This window comes from Mustela nigripes, chromosome 10 (assembly GCF_022355385.1).
Source record: "Mustela nigripes isolate SB6536 chromosome 10, MUSNIG.SB6536, whole genome shotgun sequence".
NCBI classification, from domain to species: domain Eukaryota; kingdom Metazoa; phylum Chordata; class Mammalia; order Carnivora; family Mustelidae; genus Mustela; species Mustela nigripes.
In genome coordinates, this window is record NC_081566.1 from 62,016,343 (window position 1) to 62,031,688 (window position 15,346).

Below are 15,346 nucleotides of genomic sequence, written 5' to 3' on the forward strand. Positions count from 1 at the left end.
TTTGACAGACAGAGATCACAAGTAGGCAGAGAGGCAGGCAGAGAGAGAGGAGGAAGCAGGCTCCCTGCTGAGCAGAGAGCCCGATGTGGGGCTCGATCCCAAGACCCTGAGCAGAAGGCAGAGGCTTAACCCACTGAGCCACCCAGGCGCCACAACAGCGGAATCTTCTTTAAGGGAATGTCTGTTCTGTAAAGATTTTAATTTTGGCAGAGCTGGGGAACAGCGTGGACTGGGACAAGCAGTCCTAACAGAGCATTCAGATCAACAAAGGTACAACAACTACTATTTGAATTGGTACGATCGTTGATTTGGAAAAAAACATTTAGTGGGGACACAGCAGCTATCTGGAGCACTGACATGTAGCTGAGAGGGAAAAATAGGACCAATAAGCAGAAGTGACAAAGATAGAGATTTTCCCAAGTTCAGAAAAAATGCTTTCTAATCACTGAGCATTAGCGAGTTAAGAACGAACAACAGGCAGGACACAGTGGAACTGGGAGCACGTGAAAGGTTACAGACGGCACCGAAGAAGAGACAGCTGTGGGGACAGTGTTGAGAAGCAGAGGAGGAGGGGAATCGGATCAAGCTGAAGCGGCCCGTGTCGGAAAGCCAGAGGGATGATTTCTTGGCTGAAGCTCCAAGGAAGGGCTACGAGCTCAAGTCAAGGAACATCACAGCTGTCTGCGTCCTGCTGAGTCTTCCTCCGGGAAAAGCCAGGGAGCATTCTGTGAAGAACACCCGGCTGGAGAGGAGGCTGCGTACAAAGGAACAGAGTTCCGGTGGGCTCAGGGGGAAATGAGTGGGGTAGAAATTCCGACTTTGTCTAATGGACGCAACCTTCGAAAGCAGAGGCTGTTCATCTCCAGACAACTGTGCTTTCATTTTCTTGCAAAACTCATTCCTCCTTGAAGCCGATGCCACTGGCTCCTTTACCCTTTAGCCCTCATGCTTGTGGACATCAGCATCTTGTCCAGTAACCTCTCAGCCAGCTCTTCCTCTCATTCTGGGTGGTTTTAGGAAAAGCTGTATGACTCCTAGTTACTACTTCTTTTTTTTTTTAAATGAATTTATTTTTATTTACATGTATTTTTTCCCTAGTTACTGTTTGACCTTCTCAACTCCAACCTATACTTTAAATTCCTTATCTTCATCAGTTCTTGCAACACAGGTCTGTCTTTTCTTTTTTCTTCCTTTTTTTTTTTCTAAAGAGCTAATCCAGCTCCAATTTATTTTTTATTTTATTTTTTCAAGTAACCTTTACACCCAATGTGAGGCTTCAACTCACAATCTCGAGATGAAGAGCTGAATGCTCTACCCACTAGGCCAGCCAGGCACCCTCACACAGGTTTTTCTTTCTTTTTTTAAAGATTTTATTTATTTATTTGGGAGACAGAGAGAGCACAAGCAGGGAGGGAGGGAGAGGGAGAAGCAGGCTCCTTGCTGAGTAGGGAGCCCAACGTGGAACTCAATCCCAAGACCCGAGATCATGACCTGAGCCAAAGGCAGGGGCTCAACTGACTGTGCCACCCAGGCGCCTCCACCCCGCCCCCGCTCCGGTTCGTCTTGATAGCAGCTTCAGTGCCATAGTAAGGATCAGGAGAGGCAGCACTGGTGGGGTCAGAGGTGGCTTCAAGGTCCCTTGAAAGACTGGAACTGGCAGCCATGATCCGTAAGGGCAGAACAGCACAGGGCTCAAATCCCTCGTAATATCTGGGGGAAGGTTCACGAGCTGGATTTGACCAAGCTTCGAGGAAAATTAGGTCTGGACCTAAAGCCACCTTTCCTATTAGCTGCCTTTCTGGGGATATGTGACACTTTTAACAACTCTGATCCTCTTGAAACGCTCTCTTCCTGGGTGCCTGGGTGGCTCAGTTGGTTAAGCATCTGCCTTAGCTCAGGTCATGATCCAGGGGTCTGGATGGAGCCTCCAGGCTGGCATTGGGCTCCCTGTTCAGCGAGGTGTCTGCTTCTCCCTCTTCCTAGCCCCCCCCTCAAATAAATAAATAAAATCTTAAAGAAAAAAAAAACACTCTCTTTCCTCATATTCTATAAGAATCGTCACTTAATTTTTATTCTTCTCATTGGCTGTTCCTTTTCAAAGATTCTCCAAGGACTCCTCTTCACATATTACAAATGTTGGAATTCCCCCAGAGCACTCTTCTTAGCCCTCTGCTGTTCTCTGGAGTTTGCCCAAATCCACGGCTTCAAGTGCCACTGAAATGTTGGTGATTCAGAATTTCTGGCCTATACATCACTGGAGTTTTAAAAAAGTAGCTTTCTATAAAAGTAATATATGTACATAGTAAAACAAATTCAAACAGTGAAGATGGATCTAAAATAATAAGTAGAAATCTTCATCCTTCATCCTCCCCAGGCCCATTCTTCATGGTGACTTTAAAAAAAATCTTGTTTATTTGAGCGAGGGCATGAGTGAGCCAGAGGGATCGCAAGACTCTGGTATCATGACCTGAACGGAAAGCAGACACTTAACCGACTGAGCCCCGAGGTGCCCCCATGGTTAACTGTTAAATGCCTGTGTAAATGTGCCATCCGTATTCTTCTACTCATGCTTTTCTTTCCATTTAGTAATTTCCATTTAATTCTCCCTTATTCAGATCTGTGTATTCAATTGCCATTGGTACCATAGGTCTGACTGTCCCACAGGGGATCTAAAAGTCCTCCCCTTTTTGTGGAATCCTGACTCATGCTACACCCTACGGGCTAGCCTCTTTTTTACAGTCAACACCATCAGAAAACTTTTTCTATATTGTCCATTTCCAGTCACTCGGTTTACTTCACTCTGGTTTCTATCCCACAGTATCTCTGAAACAACTTTCTCCAAAATTACCAAAGGACTTCCTCTTGCAATACCCAATGGACACACTGTAACCCTAATCTGTTACCTTTAACCCTCTGACCGGTTTCCCTGGTACTTCACTCTTGGATTATTTTTTCCCTTTCTGTCTGCCCCTTTTCAGTGTCCCTTTCTCTGTTTTCTGCCCTCATCTCATTCTCCAGATGCAGATACTCCTCTCTAGACCGTCTTATCCACGTCCCTGGCTTCCACACCTATGTTCACACGCTCGCTCGCGCACGCGCCCCAAACTTTGGGGCTTCCAACCCACGTATCTCATATTCGACTGTCCCATGAGTGGGTATCTAAACTAATAGCGCCCCTAAACTCATCCTCTCTCCCCAAACCAAAGAAAAAATGGCATCACTTTTCTTCGGTTACCCAACTCAATACACTGGGGACTAAGCTCTGCCTCATCCCCATTTCCGATGTTTCTTCCCATCCGCAGTCTCCCTCCTCTGGGTCAGACCACAGCCGTCTCTCGCTGGAGAAGAGCTTCCCAACTGTTCTGGCCCCTAACTTCGTTCCGTCCTACCCATTCTCCCCACTGCAACCAGCGATCTTTTAAAAATGCAAATACAGTTGTTCACTTCCCTGCCAAGGCTCTTCAACGTTGACTCGCTGCCCTTCGGGTAAAATCAACGCACTGACAAGGCCTTGCGTAATCGCTCCCTCCCATTCTCACGGGCCTCATTTATTACCTCCTTTAACCAACACGCCGCTGACAGCTCCAGGACGTACCCGGCCCCCCAGCCCCATCTCCCGCCAGTCCGGGAAGCGGGCGCTTAACAGGCAAACGCTCAAAGAACGAAATCCGAGGGGGCATGCGGGCAGCACTTTCAGCTCCGGACCGAGGTTTACCGAACGTCCGGATGTACCGGAAGTTCGGGGCAAAGGTCAAATCCCGATCGTGACCCTTTCCCGAAGTTCGCGGGGCCGTTCGCCCCTCGCAGTATTCCGCCCTTATGAGTCATGGCTGCTGGTCCCAGTCTTTCGATGGGTCTTGAAGTCGACGGAGCCAGCTCTGGCGCCCCCAATGTTCTCACACTCGAGGACGCAACCCTCACTGCCTCCTCACTAGGGCCCCGAAGCCGCCGTCAGGAAGAACCTGCGGTGCCCGCTTGCCCCAAAGCAAGATGGCGGCCAGTCTCCAGTCTCCCTTCCCACACTGAAGCTATCCACGCCCCGGGTAAGGCCGCTGCCAGGCTGCCCTCACCTAGCATGGCCACCCCGGCTCATGCCTCACTATGGTCTCGAAGCCGCCGCTAACCGGCCAAGTTCCGGGAGGCGCTGCTCAGGACGAGGCCGCCCCCCCTCCCCCACGCCCGCGGCGGCGGCGGCGGTGGCGGCGGCGGCGGCCGGGGCCCGGATGCGGCGGCGTGCGACGGAACGGGAGGGCGGCGCGGATGGATCCAACATGGCGGCGCCGAGCCTGAGCCGAGAGTGAGGCGGCGGGGCGGCGGAGTGGGGAGGGGGAGGCGAGCGGGACGGGGCGGGGCCGGGCGGGGCCGCGGAGGGCTTGGGGAAGGAAAGTGGAGGGGGAGGCGGAGGCGACGTCCAGCCCGAGAACCTCGAGAGAGGGAGGTGACGGGACGCTGCGAGGTGGGGGAGGGGAGCGGCCGAGGGGGCGTGCGGGGGAGGTGGCAACTGTGGGAGAGGGCAGGGGCGAGGCGGGGGAGTGGGCGCGGGGAGGGGCGTCAACAAGGGCCGGGCCGGGCCGGGGGTGTTGGCGCGGCCGAGGTGGGAGTGGGGCTGCGATCCCGCCGGATTGAGGGCGGTGGGCGCGGGAGGGAGCGGCCGGGGGTGCGAAGGGGAAGGGGCTGGTGGCATGTGGTGGGAGGGACTGGACTCTGGAGAGCGGTGTTGTGAGGAGGTGGGAAGGGGTGAGGAGGGGACTTCAGGCGTTTGGGGGGAGGTTTTGAAAGTGTTACATTGGAGGTGGGAGGGGGAAGGGCTTAGGGGAGAATTTGGGTGGAAAAGGAGAGCACGGAGGTTTGGGGGAATGGAGAGCGGGGCGGTGTGACGAGGGAATGGGGAAAGTGAGAGTCTAGGAGGAAAGTTTGGGAGGAAGGGGAATGGGCTGGGAGACAGGACATTGGAGCTGCACGGGTGAGGGAGGTTAGGGGTTTCCCTCCCCGCCCCCCCCCCCCCCCCCCCAAGGAAGAGAGAGCAGAGTTAAGCGGCATCAGTTGCAACCAATTCTAATTGCCAGGCCTTTAGCTTTTAATAGGGTGGGAAGGGCAGAAGGGAATGGCCAAGAGAATTGGGGTTGGATGAGGGCTCAACTGGGTTTGCTTTCCAAAGGCTCCCGGACTTACTGCTCCCTTGTTTTTCCTGGTTACCCAAAGAAGGGGAAATGGGGAAGCCAGTGTCACCGCCACCAAAGTGTAGAAGGAGTAAAGGACTTTTCTAGTTTCTAGCAATTAGCAGGGTAAGAATGGGGAAACAGCCGAGCTGAGTTGGACCCCTGTATGCCAGGGTGGAGGCTCTGGCAGTCTGAGAAAGGGAACAGAAAACAGGGTGGCATCTAGGCAACCGGGATAATTAAATGAGTGCTTTAATGTCCAGACCTTTCTTTTGCTGTTTAAGCGCTAAGAGGGAGGGGTCAGTATTCGCATATAGAAAATGTTCCCTGGTGAAATGTAGATGTATGAGTGGATGCAGCCCTGGTGGCTATTTTGTCCGTACTGTGTGCTAAGGGAAAGGGCGGAAGACAGAATTTGGAGGATAGCTCTGCTCTGATAAGCGAAGTGATAGAAAGCGCCTTCTTCAGCTGTAACCATTTCCCTGACCCCCCCCTTCTCCCTAAAGTTGAAAGTCAGTGTTAATATTGTAACAAAATAGGTGGATCTCCTAAGGAATTGAGGGGTCAGGTGAGAAGGTAGCGGAAGATAATTGGTTTTCCCACAAGTTGTTGAATTGCCCATAAGTTGCCATGAACCACTGAGGCTGGAAATTCTTGGGAGTTGGTACTGTTTTGTGACTCTGTTAGTAGAGAGTTAGGGGAAGCCTGGGGAGTTGGTTGGGGGTGAGTTCTTTCATTTAGCTCTGAGTGGATCATTTTAATTGAAATGGCTTTAGGGTGTCTGTGTATTTTTGTAACTAAGAGTAACTCTTTGGGCCTTTGATGTTTCAAAAATAAAGCTTGAAAACTCACTCTCCCCCCCCCCCATTTGTTTTTGTTTTGCTGCTGGCTTCCACCCTTGTGCTAGGAAGAGACCTGGGAAATTAAGTTTCTTGCAAAGGTAAGTCTGGAACTTTTTTTTGTTTTTGAACAATGGAAGGGAATGAATGGCAGTGGCGTGAGAAATGTATTGGGGTCGAGCCCAGTAATGGGTTAGATGCTGGGAAAATGAGTTTTCACCTACCCAGCAGAGTGAATGAGGTCTGTTGCAGTCACTGTCTTTCTGGGTAACTGGAGATTGGTAGGAAGGAAAACAGAGCAGAAGTTACCTGTTTGGCTGCAAGCCCCCAGCTTTGGTTTGTTATTATCTAGTCATTTTGGTCAGCTTAGATAGAAACATTGTTTAACATATGGAACATTGTACTCTAACACAATCGGCTACTAATTTACCCTTGAAGGGTTGCAGGGGGTGAGGAGGGCACCTTCCATGGGAAGGCTTTTTCTCTAGCTTACACTTTTTTCTAGTTGTTCAGGGTTCCTGGAATCTTCCTATTGAAAACATACTATGTAATTCTTTAAAAAAATTTTTTTTAAAAGATTTTATTTATTTATTTGGCAGAGAGAGAGAGAGCGAGCACGCGCTCAAGCAGGGGGAGCAGCAGGCTAAGGGAGAGAGAAGCAGGCTCCCCACCGAGCAGGGAGCCCGATGTGGGGCTTGATCCCAGGACCCTGGGATCAGGACCTGAGGTGAAGGCAGACGCTAAACTGACTGAGCCACCCAGGCGCCCCACATACTATGTAATTCTGACCTCCAGATACTTGGTTACGTTTTCGCTGTCCCACCAGCAAGAAATCTCTGACTATCTCTGTCATTTTGAAGCTTTTCCATGTTTTCATTCCAAGTTTCAAGACATCCCTCTTTTTTACTTCTTCCACATGACTTTCCTCCCTAAGGGCTTCAGAGAGATTCAAATACTTCTGGTTTTCTGAAAATATAGATGTCATCTCTGTTGAGATAAAACTAGAGTTTTGTCTTCATTTCAAGAGATCATTCTTTTTATATATATTTTTTAAGATTTTATTTATTTTGTAGAGAGGCAATGAGAGAAAGCATGAGCAGGGAGGAAAGAGAAGCAGGTTCCCAGCAAGCAGGGAGCACAATGTGGGGCCCGATCCCTGGACTCCAAGATCATGACCTGAGCCCAAGGCAGATGCTTAACCAACTGAGCCACCCAGGCATCCCTCTTTTCTGTGTGTCTTCCACATGACTGTCCTCTATGGGCTTCCAAGAGAGTCAAGTACCTCAAAAACCACAGATGTCCTTCCTGGTTAGGATGAGACTAGACTGCTTGGAAGTGGAAACCTGATAGGCTGTTCTGTAGATACATATACTGTTGGCACTTGGCTGGTTTGGACCTCCCTAAAGAAAACACACAAAAAACTACAACTCCAGGAAATGCAGCAATTCCTGGGAATAAAAAATTATTCTTGGGGTAAAAAAAAATAATAATAAAAAAACTGGGAAACTGTAACGGGGGAATCATATTAGGTTCTCAAACGGACCCAAACCAGCCGGCGGGATAAGTTATCCTTGACTGGAGTGTTTTGTTTGTCTCTTGATATCTGGCCATATTTCAGACACCAGGACTTAGGAGTTCTTTTTAATCTATTTACAGGGGGCACGTTCTTCTTACTACTCTGCTATCTTTCATCTAGGATCTCTGTATATTTTAAGCTGTGTTCCCAAGCTTCACTGCCACAAAAAGCTGAGTATATTTTGGTTGAAGAGGAAGTTGGCCATGTTCTTTTAATGCTGAAGTTAGATAGATTCTTGGAACCCCATCTGGATTGCCAAATGAGTGAACTCCCCATCCTAGACGATAAGTAACTGGGCGGGGGTGGGGGGGCTGCCTCTTAGCCTGCATGTCAGCCTCCTGACATTTCTTTCAAGGACATGGCCTTGGGAAACTTACACTTCTTCTACATTTTGCTTCATTGAGTAAGCAGAATGTCTGATCAGCAGTTGAACAAGGAAGGGTCTGCAGCTGGTCGAGTTTCAGGACTTTAAAGATGGCTGCGAGGGTTAAGTGCCGGATCCTTTTTGTTTGTCTTGCAGAGGATGGCATTTCTCTTATCTTCACAGAGGTCCAGCTTGAACTAGGTCACATTCGACCTCCCGGGATGGGGCAGAAGAGAGTATAGCCTCACCACTTGCTGCTCACCTGAATGGCAACAGCAGGTGATAGAGAAGCCAGGGTTGGAGTGGGATGGAACTCCTTAGTGCTCTTGAACTTGGGAGTTAAATAAGTCTGTGTCTGACTGGCTTTGCTTTTCTTCTGGAATATTGTTAGATGGGTTTGGGTCGGAAGGACCCAGTGGCTTCCCTCTCTAGATCTAGGGTGGAAAGTGACATGCTGTCTCTCTTCTTTTGACCCTTCATCATGGTCCATCTACAATAGGGTTGCTCAGCATCAGCATTTTTTTTTTTTTAATTTTATTTATTTGAGAGCAACGCATGCGCATGTGTGCGTGTGTAAACATGGCGGGGGAGGGGCAGAGGGAGAAGGAGAAGCAGACTCCCCACTGAGTAGGGAGATCCCCACAACACAGGGTTTGATCCCAGAACCACGGAATCATGCCCCAAGCCGAAGGCAGACAGTTAACTGACCAAGCCACCGAGGCATCCATCATTATCGACATTTTGGGCTGGATAATTTTGTGTCGCGGGGGCTGTCCTGTGCATTATAAGATGTTTAGAAGCATCCACGGCCTCTGTTTGGCGCAGGCCAGTAGCCCGGTCCCCTGCCCCGTCCAGTTGTCATGGTCTAAAATGTCTCCCAACATTGCTGCACTTCCCCTGGGGAAGGGGGGGCAGAATCCTCCCTGGTTGAGAAACACTGACCTAGAAGCTCTGATATTTCCTGGCACTTTGAGTGATCCAGCCTGGGATCTAGAACTTAAAGGTGGCTGTTTTTTCCCTCAAATCTAGAGAGTTAACCCTCAGAGGAGAGAGGCCTGTTAGAGAATTGCATCCATTGATCCGTGATTAGGACCGTAGCACTTTCCTGTATTTGGCCTCATTTTCCAGGGGGAAGGTATGTGGGGACAATATTCCTTCCCTTCTGGGCGTTTATAGTCGGGACCCTTTGAATTCGGGAGCTCTCTAGCCACCTGCCCTTTGGATTGATCGAATGTGAAACCTTCCCACCTGCTTTTTCTGGGCTCCTTGCAGCCAGCAGCTGGCCAAAAGGAACAGGTGGGAGGGGGAACAGGGAGAGGCCTAGGGAGGCTCAGTTTTCTCATGTTGCCCGCTATAAGCAAGGAGTTCCTTTCCTTCAGTCCCCCACCCTGTCCCCCCTGTTCGTACCAGAAACTACAACAGGTGAAAGGAGAGGAGGCAGAGAAAACCAGCCCGTAGTAGGGCAGCGGTTTTCCCAGCTGTTGCCCACACTCGGGGTGGGGGGTGGGGCATCTGGGTTCTTACAAGCAGATACGAGCTATTTTTCTTATCCACATATCAGAGCCCATGATACAGGGCTAAGTGATTCCAGGGTGCACCTCCCCTTTTCTTAAGGGAAGGAGTCTCTGTGTCTGTTTTAGGATTATTGAGGAAGAGAGGACCAGGTCCTACGTGCTCTTTAGTTTTCACAGAGCCCATTAGCTTGACTCTTCTGAAGCAGCTTATTGTTTTTATTCTCTTTCTTAACCTAGCCTCAGTTTCTTGGTGTGTAAAATAGGGCAGCCTGTCCTGTTGTTGAAGAGGTGCTGGGGAGTGGGTAGTCCTGCACAGTGTGGAGGAGGCTAACTGGAGTGTATGCAGGTAACGAGGTTCTGTGTATCGGTTTCTACCAGAGTCCTCTCTCGGACTTGTAGGAGTTTATCAGTATTGCTTGTGATGATGTCCTGGAGACTAAGTTCAGTTCAGGAGGTCGTGAGTACTAAGTGCCAGTCTCCAGCCATTGCTAGGCACTGGGGATGTAAAGATGAGTATGACTGAGTCCATCTACATGAGTTCTTTAAGGTCTACTAGGATAATGAATACACGGATAGTTTTAGTACACTTTGATAGGGGTTTAAAGGGAGTACACATGATGTTCTGTAGGAGCACAGAAGAGGACTACTTAGCCTGGCATGGAGGTGCGGAGACTGAATTTGAAGATGGTGTCTGAGCTGACTTTTAAAGGATGAGTAGGAGTTAGCCATCTGCAAAAGGGTGGTGATGGGGCATACATGGGACAGTGGAGGGAGAGGGGCATTCCAGCAAAAGGAACAAGCTGAAGAAAGGGACAGGGAAAGGAACCGCATGCTATATTTGAGCTATAAACAAACTGGTAAGGGGGGAAAATAAAAAGTGGGTTATGAGGTTGGAGGGGTAGGCAGGGCCTGATCTCAGAGGTTTCGTGTGCTGTGGAAGGAGTTTACCGGTGTTCTTGTAGGTAAGGAGGAGGCTGTAGATAGGTCTTAAGCAGAAAAGGGATGTGGTCAGTTGTGCATTTTATTTATTTTTCTACAGATTTTACTTAGTTGTTTTAGAGAGCGAGCACGAGCAGGAGGGATGGAGGGAGAGAGAGAGAGAGAGACTCTCAAGCAGACCCTGCGCTAAGCGTGGAGCCTGATGCGGGGCTCTGTCCCAGGACCCTGGGATCATGACCTGAGCAGAAAGCAAGAGTCGGATGCTTAACCGACTGTGCCACTCAGGTGCCCCTCGGTTGTGCGTTTTAGATAGCTAATTCAGCGGGATGTGGAGAATGGATTTAGGTGGGTTAAGACTGTTGGTAAGGAGAGCCCCTGAAGAGGGTATTAACCATAGTCCCAGAGAGAGATTATTGGACCTGAACCAGGGCAGTGGCCGTGGAAAGGTGAGGGGATTGAAGACATACTCAGAAGTGGCTTCAACAGGAGCTTATGATGAATCACGTGACTGGAGCCGTGGCCAGGGCGCAGCAGCGTTGGGTGGCACGGTCTGGTGGAGCGGCACGCGTGCATGACCAGCGTGGACACAGAAGCCTCCGAACTTGAGGCTTGGTTACTGGCTGGTCATTGACAGTACCTAGCTTGACAGTGGAACTTTGTGAATCAAATACCAAATGATAGGGGTGGCTCAGTGAGTTGAGCCTCTGCCTTTGGCTTAGGTCATGATCTCAGGGTCCTGGGATTGAGCTCCGCATTGGGCTCTCTGCTCAGCAGGGAGCCTGCTTCCCCCGCTCTCTTTAAACCTGCCTCTCTGCCTACTTGTGATCTCTCTGTCAAATAAATAAAAATCTTAAAAAAAAAAAAACAAATTATAGAACGTATGTCAGGCTGCTGTCATTCATTGTGAGGGAATGGGCAGATGCCAACCAGGAGGGAAGGTTAGGAGGGGTATAGCCACATGGTGTGTAGACATCAAGGGAGTACACCTGGCATAGGAGAATTAGAAGAGCTCATGTGGGAGCTTTGAGCTTATTAATGTTTGCTGATTTGAATCCATGAGTTTGGGTGAATAGCACTGATATTAACCTCCTGTGCAGTTACGCTTCTGAACTTGGTTAGATTGTAGGAAAAATGAGGATGGGATTGTGGGGGATGGGTCTGGGCCGCAGAGGTCGAGGCTGCTTGTCTCTATGAAATCTCTTTCTGGGGGCGCCTGGGTGGCTCAGTGGGTTAAGGCCTCTGCCTTCGGCTCGGGTCATGATCTCAGGGTCCTGGGATCACATCGGGCTCTCTGCTGAGCAGGGAGCCTGCTTCCCCCTCTCTATCTGCCTCTCTGCCTACTTGTGATCTCTGTCTGTCAAATAAATGAATAAAAATCTTTAAAAAAAAAAAAAAAAGAAAGAAATCTCTTTCTGTTGGCACAGCGATTTCACATGTATTTTCTAATTGGACCCTTGACAAGTCTGGAGAGTACTTTCATTCATGTTTTGGTGTGGGGGGGCAGTGACTCACATAAGGTCTCTCAGCTCCATGGCTTGCTAATGACACAGGTAGACCTGAAACTAGTTCTCAGCCCAAAGACTGTCTGTCTTCCTCTGGTCTGTAAGTTCATCTGCTGCAACCTCCATGTTAGTTTAGAGTGAACTGTCTCCTTCTTTTCAGTTTTGCCTACATTTAAGAGGTGAGCCAGTTGGGGGGTGGGAGGAAGAGCACAAGGGACCGAAAAGAGTATTTGGGGCACAGGAGAACAATCGGGGGAACATCTAATAGCAACTCCCGCTGAATATGCTGCATGGAAATTGCAGAGAACGTTCTCTCTTACGGAAAGTGACTTAGGACTTAGGACAACCTCTGTCGGATGGGCGAGCTCTAGGCTTTATTTTTCAACCAATACTTACAGAGCATTACCCCATGCCAGGCCCTGTGTCAGGGCTGGGGATAGACGAGTGAATGAGACCATTTCTGGCCCTCGAGTAGCTCACAGGTTCTCTCCTTGTGCTTGCAGTACGCTGGGGATCGCAGCCGCTGCGCAGGGATTCTGGAAAGCCTCGCGCGCCTGAGCCCCCAGCATGGCGGGCCTGAAGCGGCGGGCGAGCCAGGTGTGGCCAGAAGAGCGCGGCGAGCAGGAGCACGGGCTGTACAGCCTGCACCGCATGTTCGACATCGTGGGCACCCACCTGACGCACAGAGATGTGCGCGTCCTTTCTTTCCTCTTTGTTGATGTCATCGATGACCACGAGCGGGGCCTCATCCGCGACGGACGTGACTTCTTACTGGCGTTGGAGCGCCAGGGCCGCTGTGATGAGAGTAACTTTCGCCAGGTGCTGCAGCTGCTGCGCATCATCACGCGCCACGACCTGCTGCCCTATGTCACCCTCAAGCGGAGGCGGGCTGGTGAGCAAGGCCCGGGGGCCACGCGGGCTTGGGGGAGGCCGGGCCGAGCAGCTGGGGAGCCCAGGCGGGACGGGGTGTTGACCCTGGGGGCTCCCTGGGACGAGAGGGGAGACGAGTTAGGAGGGAGGGCTGGATCTTTTCCTGAATGACTTCCTCCCCTCCTATAGTGTGCCCCGATCTTGTAGACAAGTATCTGGAGGAGACATCCATTCGCTATGTGACCCCCAGAGCCCTCAGTGATCCAGAACCGAGGCCTCCACAACCCCCCAAAACAGGTAAGAAAACAGTAACTCTCCTAATGTTCGTCTCCAAGAAAGAAGACACCCGGGCGCCTGGCCCGCTCAGTAGAGCGCACGACTCTCGATCTTGAGGTCATGATATGGAGCCCCGTGTTGGGTGTAGGGCTTAAAGAAAAGGGGGTGCACCTGGGTGGCACGGTCGGTTGAGCATCCGACTCTTGGTTTAGGCTCGGGTCATGCTCTTGGGGCTGTGGGATTGAGCCCCGCGTTGCGCTTCTTGCTCTCTGGGGAGATTGTTGGAGATTTTCTGTCTTCTCACTCTCCCTCTTGCCCCTCCTCCCTGCACGCACAGTCTTTTTCTCCCCCCCCAAAAAAAAAGACACCAAACCCATCCTTTTCCCAGCTCTGCCAGCCTGAAAAGATACTGTGTATCTCTCACTGCTGCCCACCCCCTCTACCCCCCAGGATCTAACCCCATAAAAATCAGGTGAAGTGTTAACGCGTCACCTGGGTCCCGAAACTGTCCCCATGTTTTGTCCTCTTTTCAGGTCACCTTACTGATAGAGCTTTTAGTGCTAAGTCTAAACGATTCTTTTCTCATTCCAAGGGAAGTGTTTACGTTTCTGCTTTTACCATACTGTTTTTTTCCCTTCTGCCCTCTGGTCAGTGCCTCCCCACTATCCTGTGGTGTGCTGCCCCACTTCGGGCCCTCAGATGTGTAGCAAGCGGCCAGCTCGAGGGAGAGCCACCCTCGGGAGCCAGCGAAAACGCCGGAAGTCAGTAACGCCGGACCCCAAGGAAAAGCAGACATGTGGTGAGGAAGTTGAAGGGCGCTAGAGGCGGCGTAGACTTGAAGGGAAACGCAGCTGCTGCGAGGGCTCTAGAGGCGGAGGGAACCTGAGGGGGAGGCAGAACTGCTGCGGTACTGGGCGGTGTAAGGCTGGGGTCGAGCGGTTGAATGACTTGCTGGGATGGAATAGTGAATCTCTGGGGAGAGAACTCCTCGGTCTCTGTGGCAGTACCTCTCGGCTCCGTCTAGTTAATACCACAGCAGAGGGACGCCGTTACCACATCCTTACTGTCGGGTGAACCAGGCATGACCGAGTACTAGAAGGAACTCGGGTGCCTGTTAGGAGGGGGATCTCCTAGAAGTAAGGTGCTGCTAGTGAGCGGTGGCCATAACCTGCCCCAAGCTTGGCCCGTTTGAGGGAAACTCTGGTGTCAAGGCAAGGATTTCGGAGGTACATAGACAAGAAGTCATCCTGGGAGAAGCAGAGAAGCGGGCAGGCGAGGCAACCAGCTTCCCAGCCCAGGTGTTCAGTTTCCCCTTTGGCGCGCGGGTTGTCCGCGCCCCCTCACTGCAACTCCGTGTACATGTCTTCTGTCCCCCCAGACATCAGACTGCGGGTCCGGGCCGAGTACTGCCAGCATGAGACCGCTCTGCAGGGCAACGTGTTCTCTAACAAGCAGGACCCACTGGAGCGCCAGTTTGAGCGCTTTAACCAGGCCAACACCATCCTCAAGTCTCGGGACCTGGGCTCCATCATCTGTGACATCAAGTTCTCCGAGCTCACCTACCTCGACGCATTCTGGCGCGACTACATCAACGGCTCGTTACTAGAGGCGCTTAAAGGCGTCTTTATCACAGACTCCCTCAAGCAGGCTGTGGGCCACGAAGCCATCAAGCTGCTGGTGAACGTGGACGAGGAGGACTACGAGCTGGGCCGGCAGAAGCTCCTGAGGAACTTGATGCTGCAGGCACTGCCCTGACCTTCCCTCTCTCCGCTCGGGGGACTAGTCCCACCGCCCGCCTCTGGGGCGTACATACTGTTCTGGGGTTTGTTCTCTGCCCTTCCGACCAATCACACCCCTGCCTTTTTTTTTTTTTTCTTTTCTAAAGGAAGAGACGAAAATGGAAGTGGTGTTCCCCACCCCTCCCTGCACCCACATGCCTGGGCCTCCCCTTTGTTTCCCTTTTCCACGTACCCTCCTAACGTGTGTCTCTACAGCCGCCTTGCCACTGAGCCGTACGACAAACGCAGAGGGAGAAGCAAGGCTACGGCACGTAGTCAGTCTCTGTAAGGGTCGGAAGTGAACACTGCTTTTGGGTGCGTTGCGGGGTTATCCGTACTTCTGGCTTTATGAGGGCTCTTCAGTTTTGTCTGAAAAAACCAAAGGGCTGTGAGTAAGGGAGCTGTGTGGAAGGTGGGACTCTGAAGTGTATTTTGGAAACGAATCACCACCCTCTCCCAAATTACAGAATTTTTAAAAAATGAAGCTGTGGCCCTTTCCGCGCTCTCCTGGCCTCTGGTGCTGCTCCTC

The 15,346-nt window shown here is 51.1% G+C and overlaps 2 protein-coding genes across 4 annotated transcripts in view; one reads left to right on the top strand and one right to left on the bottom strand.

The window, feature by feature from the left end:
- The window catches only part of UFC1 (ubiquitin-fold modifier conjugating enzyme 1), a 17,177-nt gene extending 13,540 nt beyond the window's left edge, over window positions 1-3,637 (bottom strand). Inside the window, exon 1 of the mRNA XM_059413489.1 lies at window positions 3,556-3,637. The gene's annotated coding sequence lies outside the window, so the exon portion shown is untranslated. The remainder of the gene's footprint in view (window positions 1-3,555) is intronic.
- Window positions 3,638-3,953: 316 nt separating this feature from the next.
- On the top strand, window positions 3,954-15,301 carry DEDD (death effector domain containing). Of its 3 annotated transcripts, none has more exons than XM_059413488.1 (6): window positions 3,954-4,043; window positions 6,067-6,099; window positions 12,397-12,785; window positions 12,953-13,060; window positions 13,692-13,838; window positions 14,418-15,301. In XM_059413488.1, the coding sequence occupies exons 3-6, from the start codon at window positions 12,461-12,463 to the stop codon at window positions 14,792-14,794; spliced, it is 957 nt and encodes a 318-aa protein (XP_059269471.1). In that variant the 5' UTR covers window positions 3,954-4,043; window positions 6,067-6,099; window positions 12,397-12,460; the 3' UTR covers window positions 14,795-15,301. The 3 variants fall into 3 exon arrangements, with proteins under 3 accessions (XP_059269471.1, XP_059269469.1, XP_059269470.1); XM_059413486.1 differs by lacking the exon at window positions 3,954-4,043 and adding an exon at window positions 4,050-4,297; XM_059413487.1 differs by lacking the exon at window positions 3,954-4,043 and adding an exon at window positions 4,372-4,456.
- The last annotated feature ends 45 nt before the right edge of the window (window positions 15,302-15,346 follow it).

Coding starts and splice junctions, on each gene's coding strand:
- DEDD (XM_059413488.1), top strand. CDS start 12,461: ATGGCGGGCCTGAAGCGGCGGGCGAGCCAGGTGTGGCCAGAAGAGCGC. Junction 12,786..12,952: donor CCTCAAGCGGAGGCGGGCTG/GTGAGCAAGGCC, acceptor CCCCTCCTATAG/TGTGCCCCGATCTTGTAGAC. Junction 13,839..14,417: donor CAAGGAAAAGCAGACATGTG/GTGAGGAAGTTG, acceptor CTGTCCCCCCAG/ACATCAGACTGCGGGTCCGG.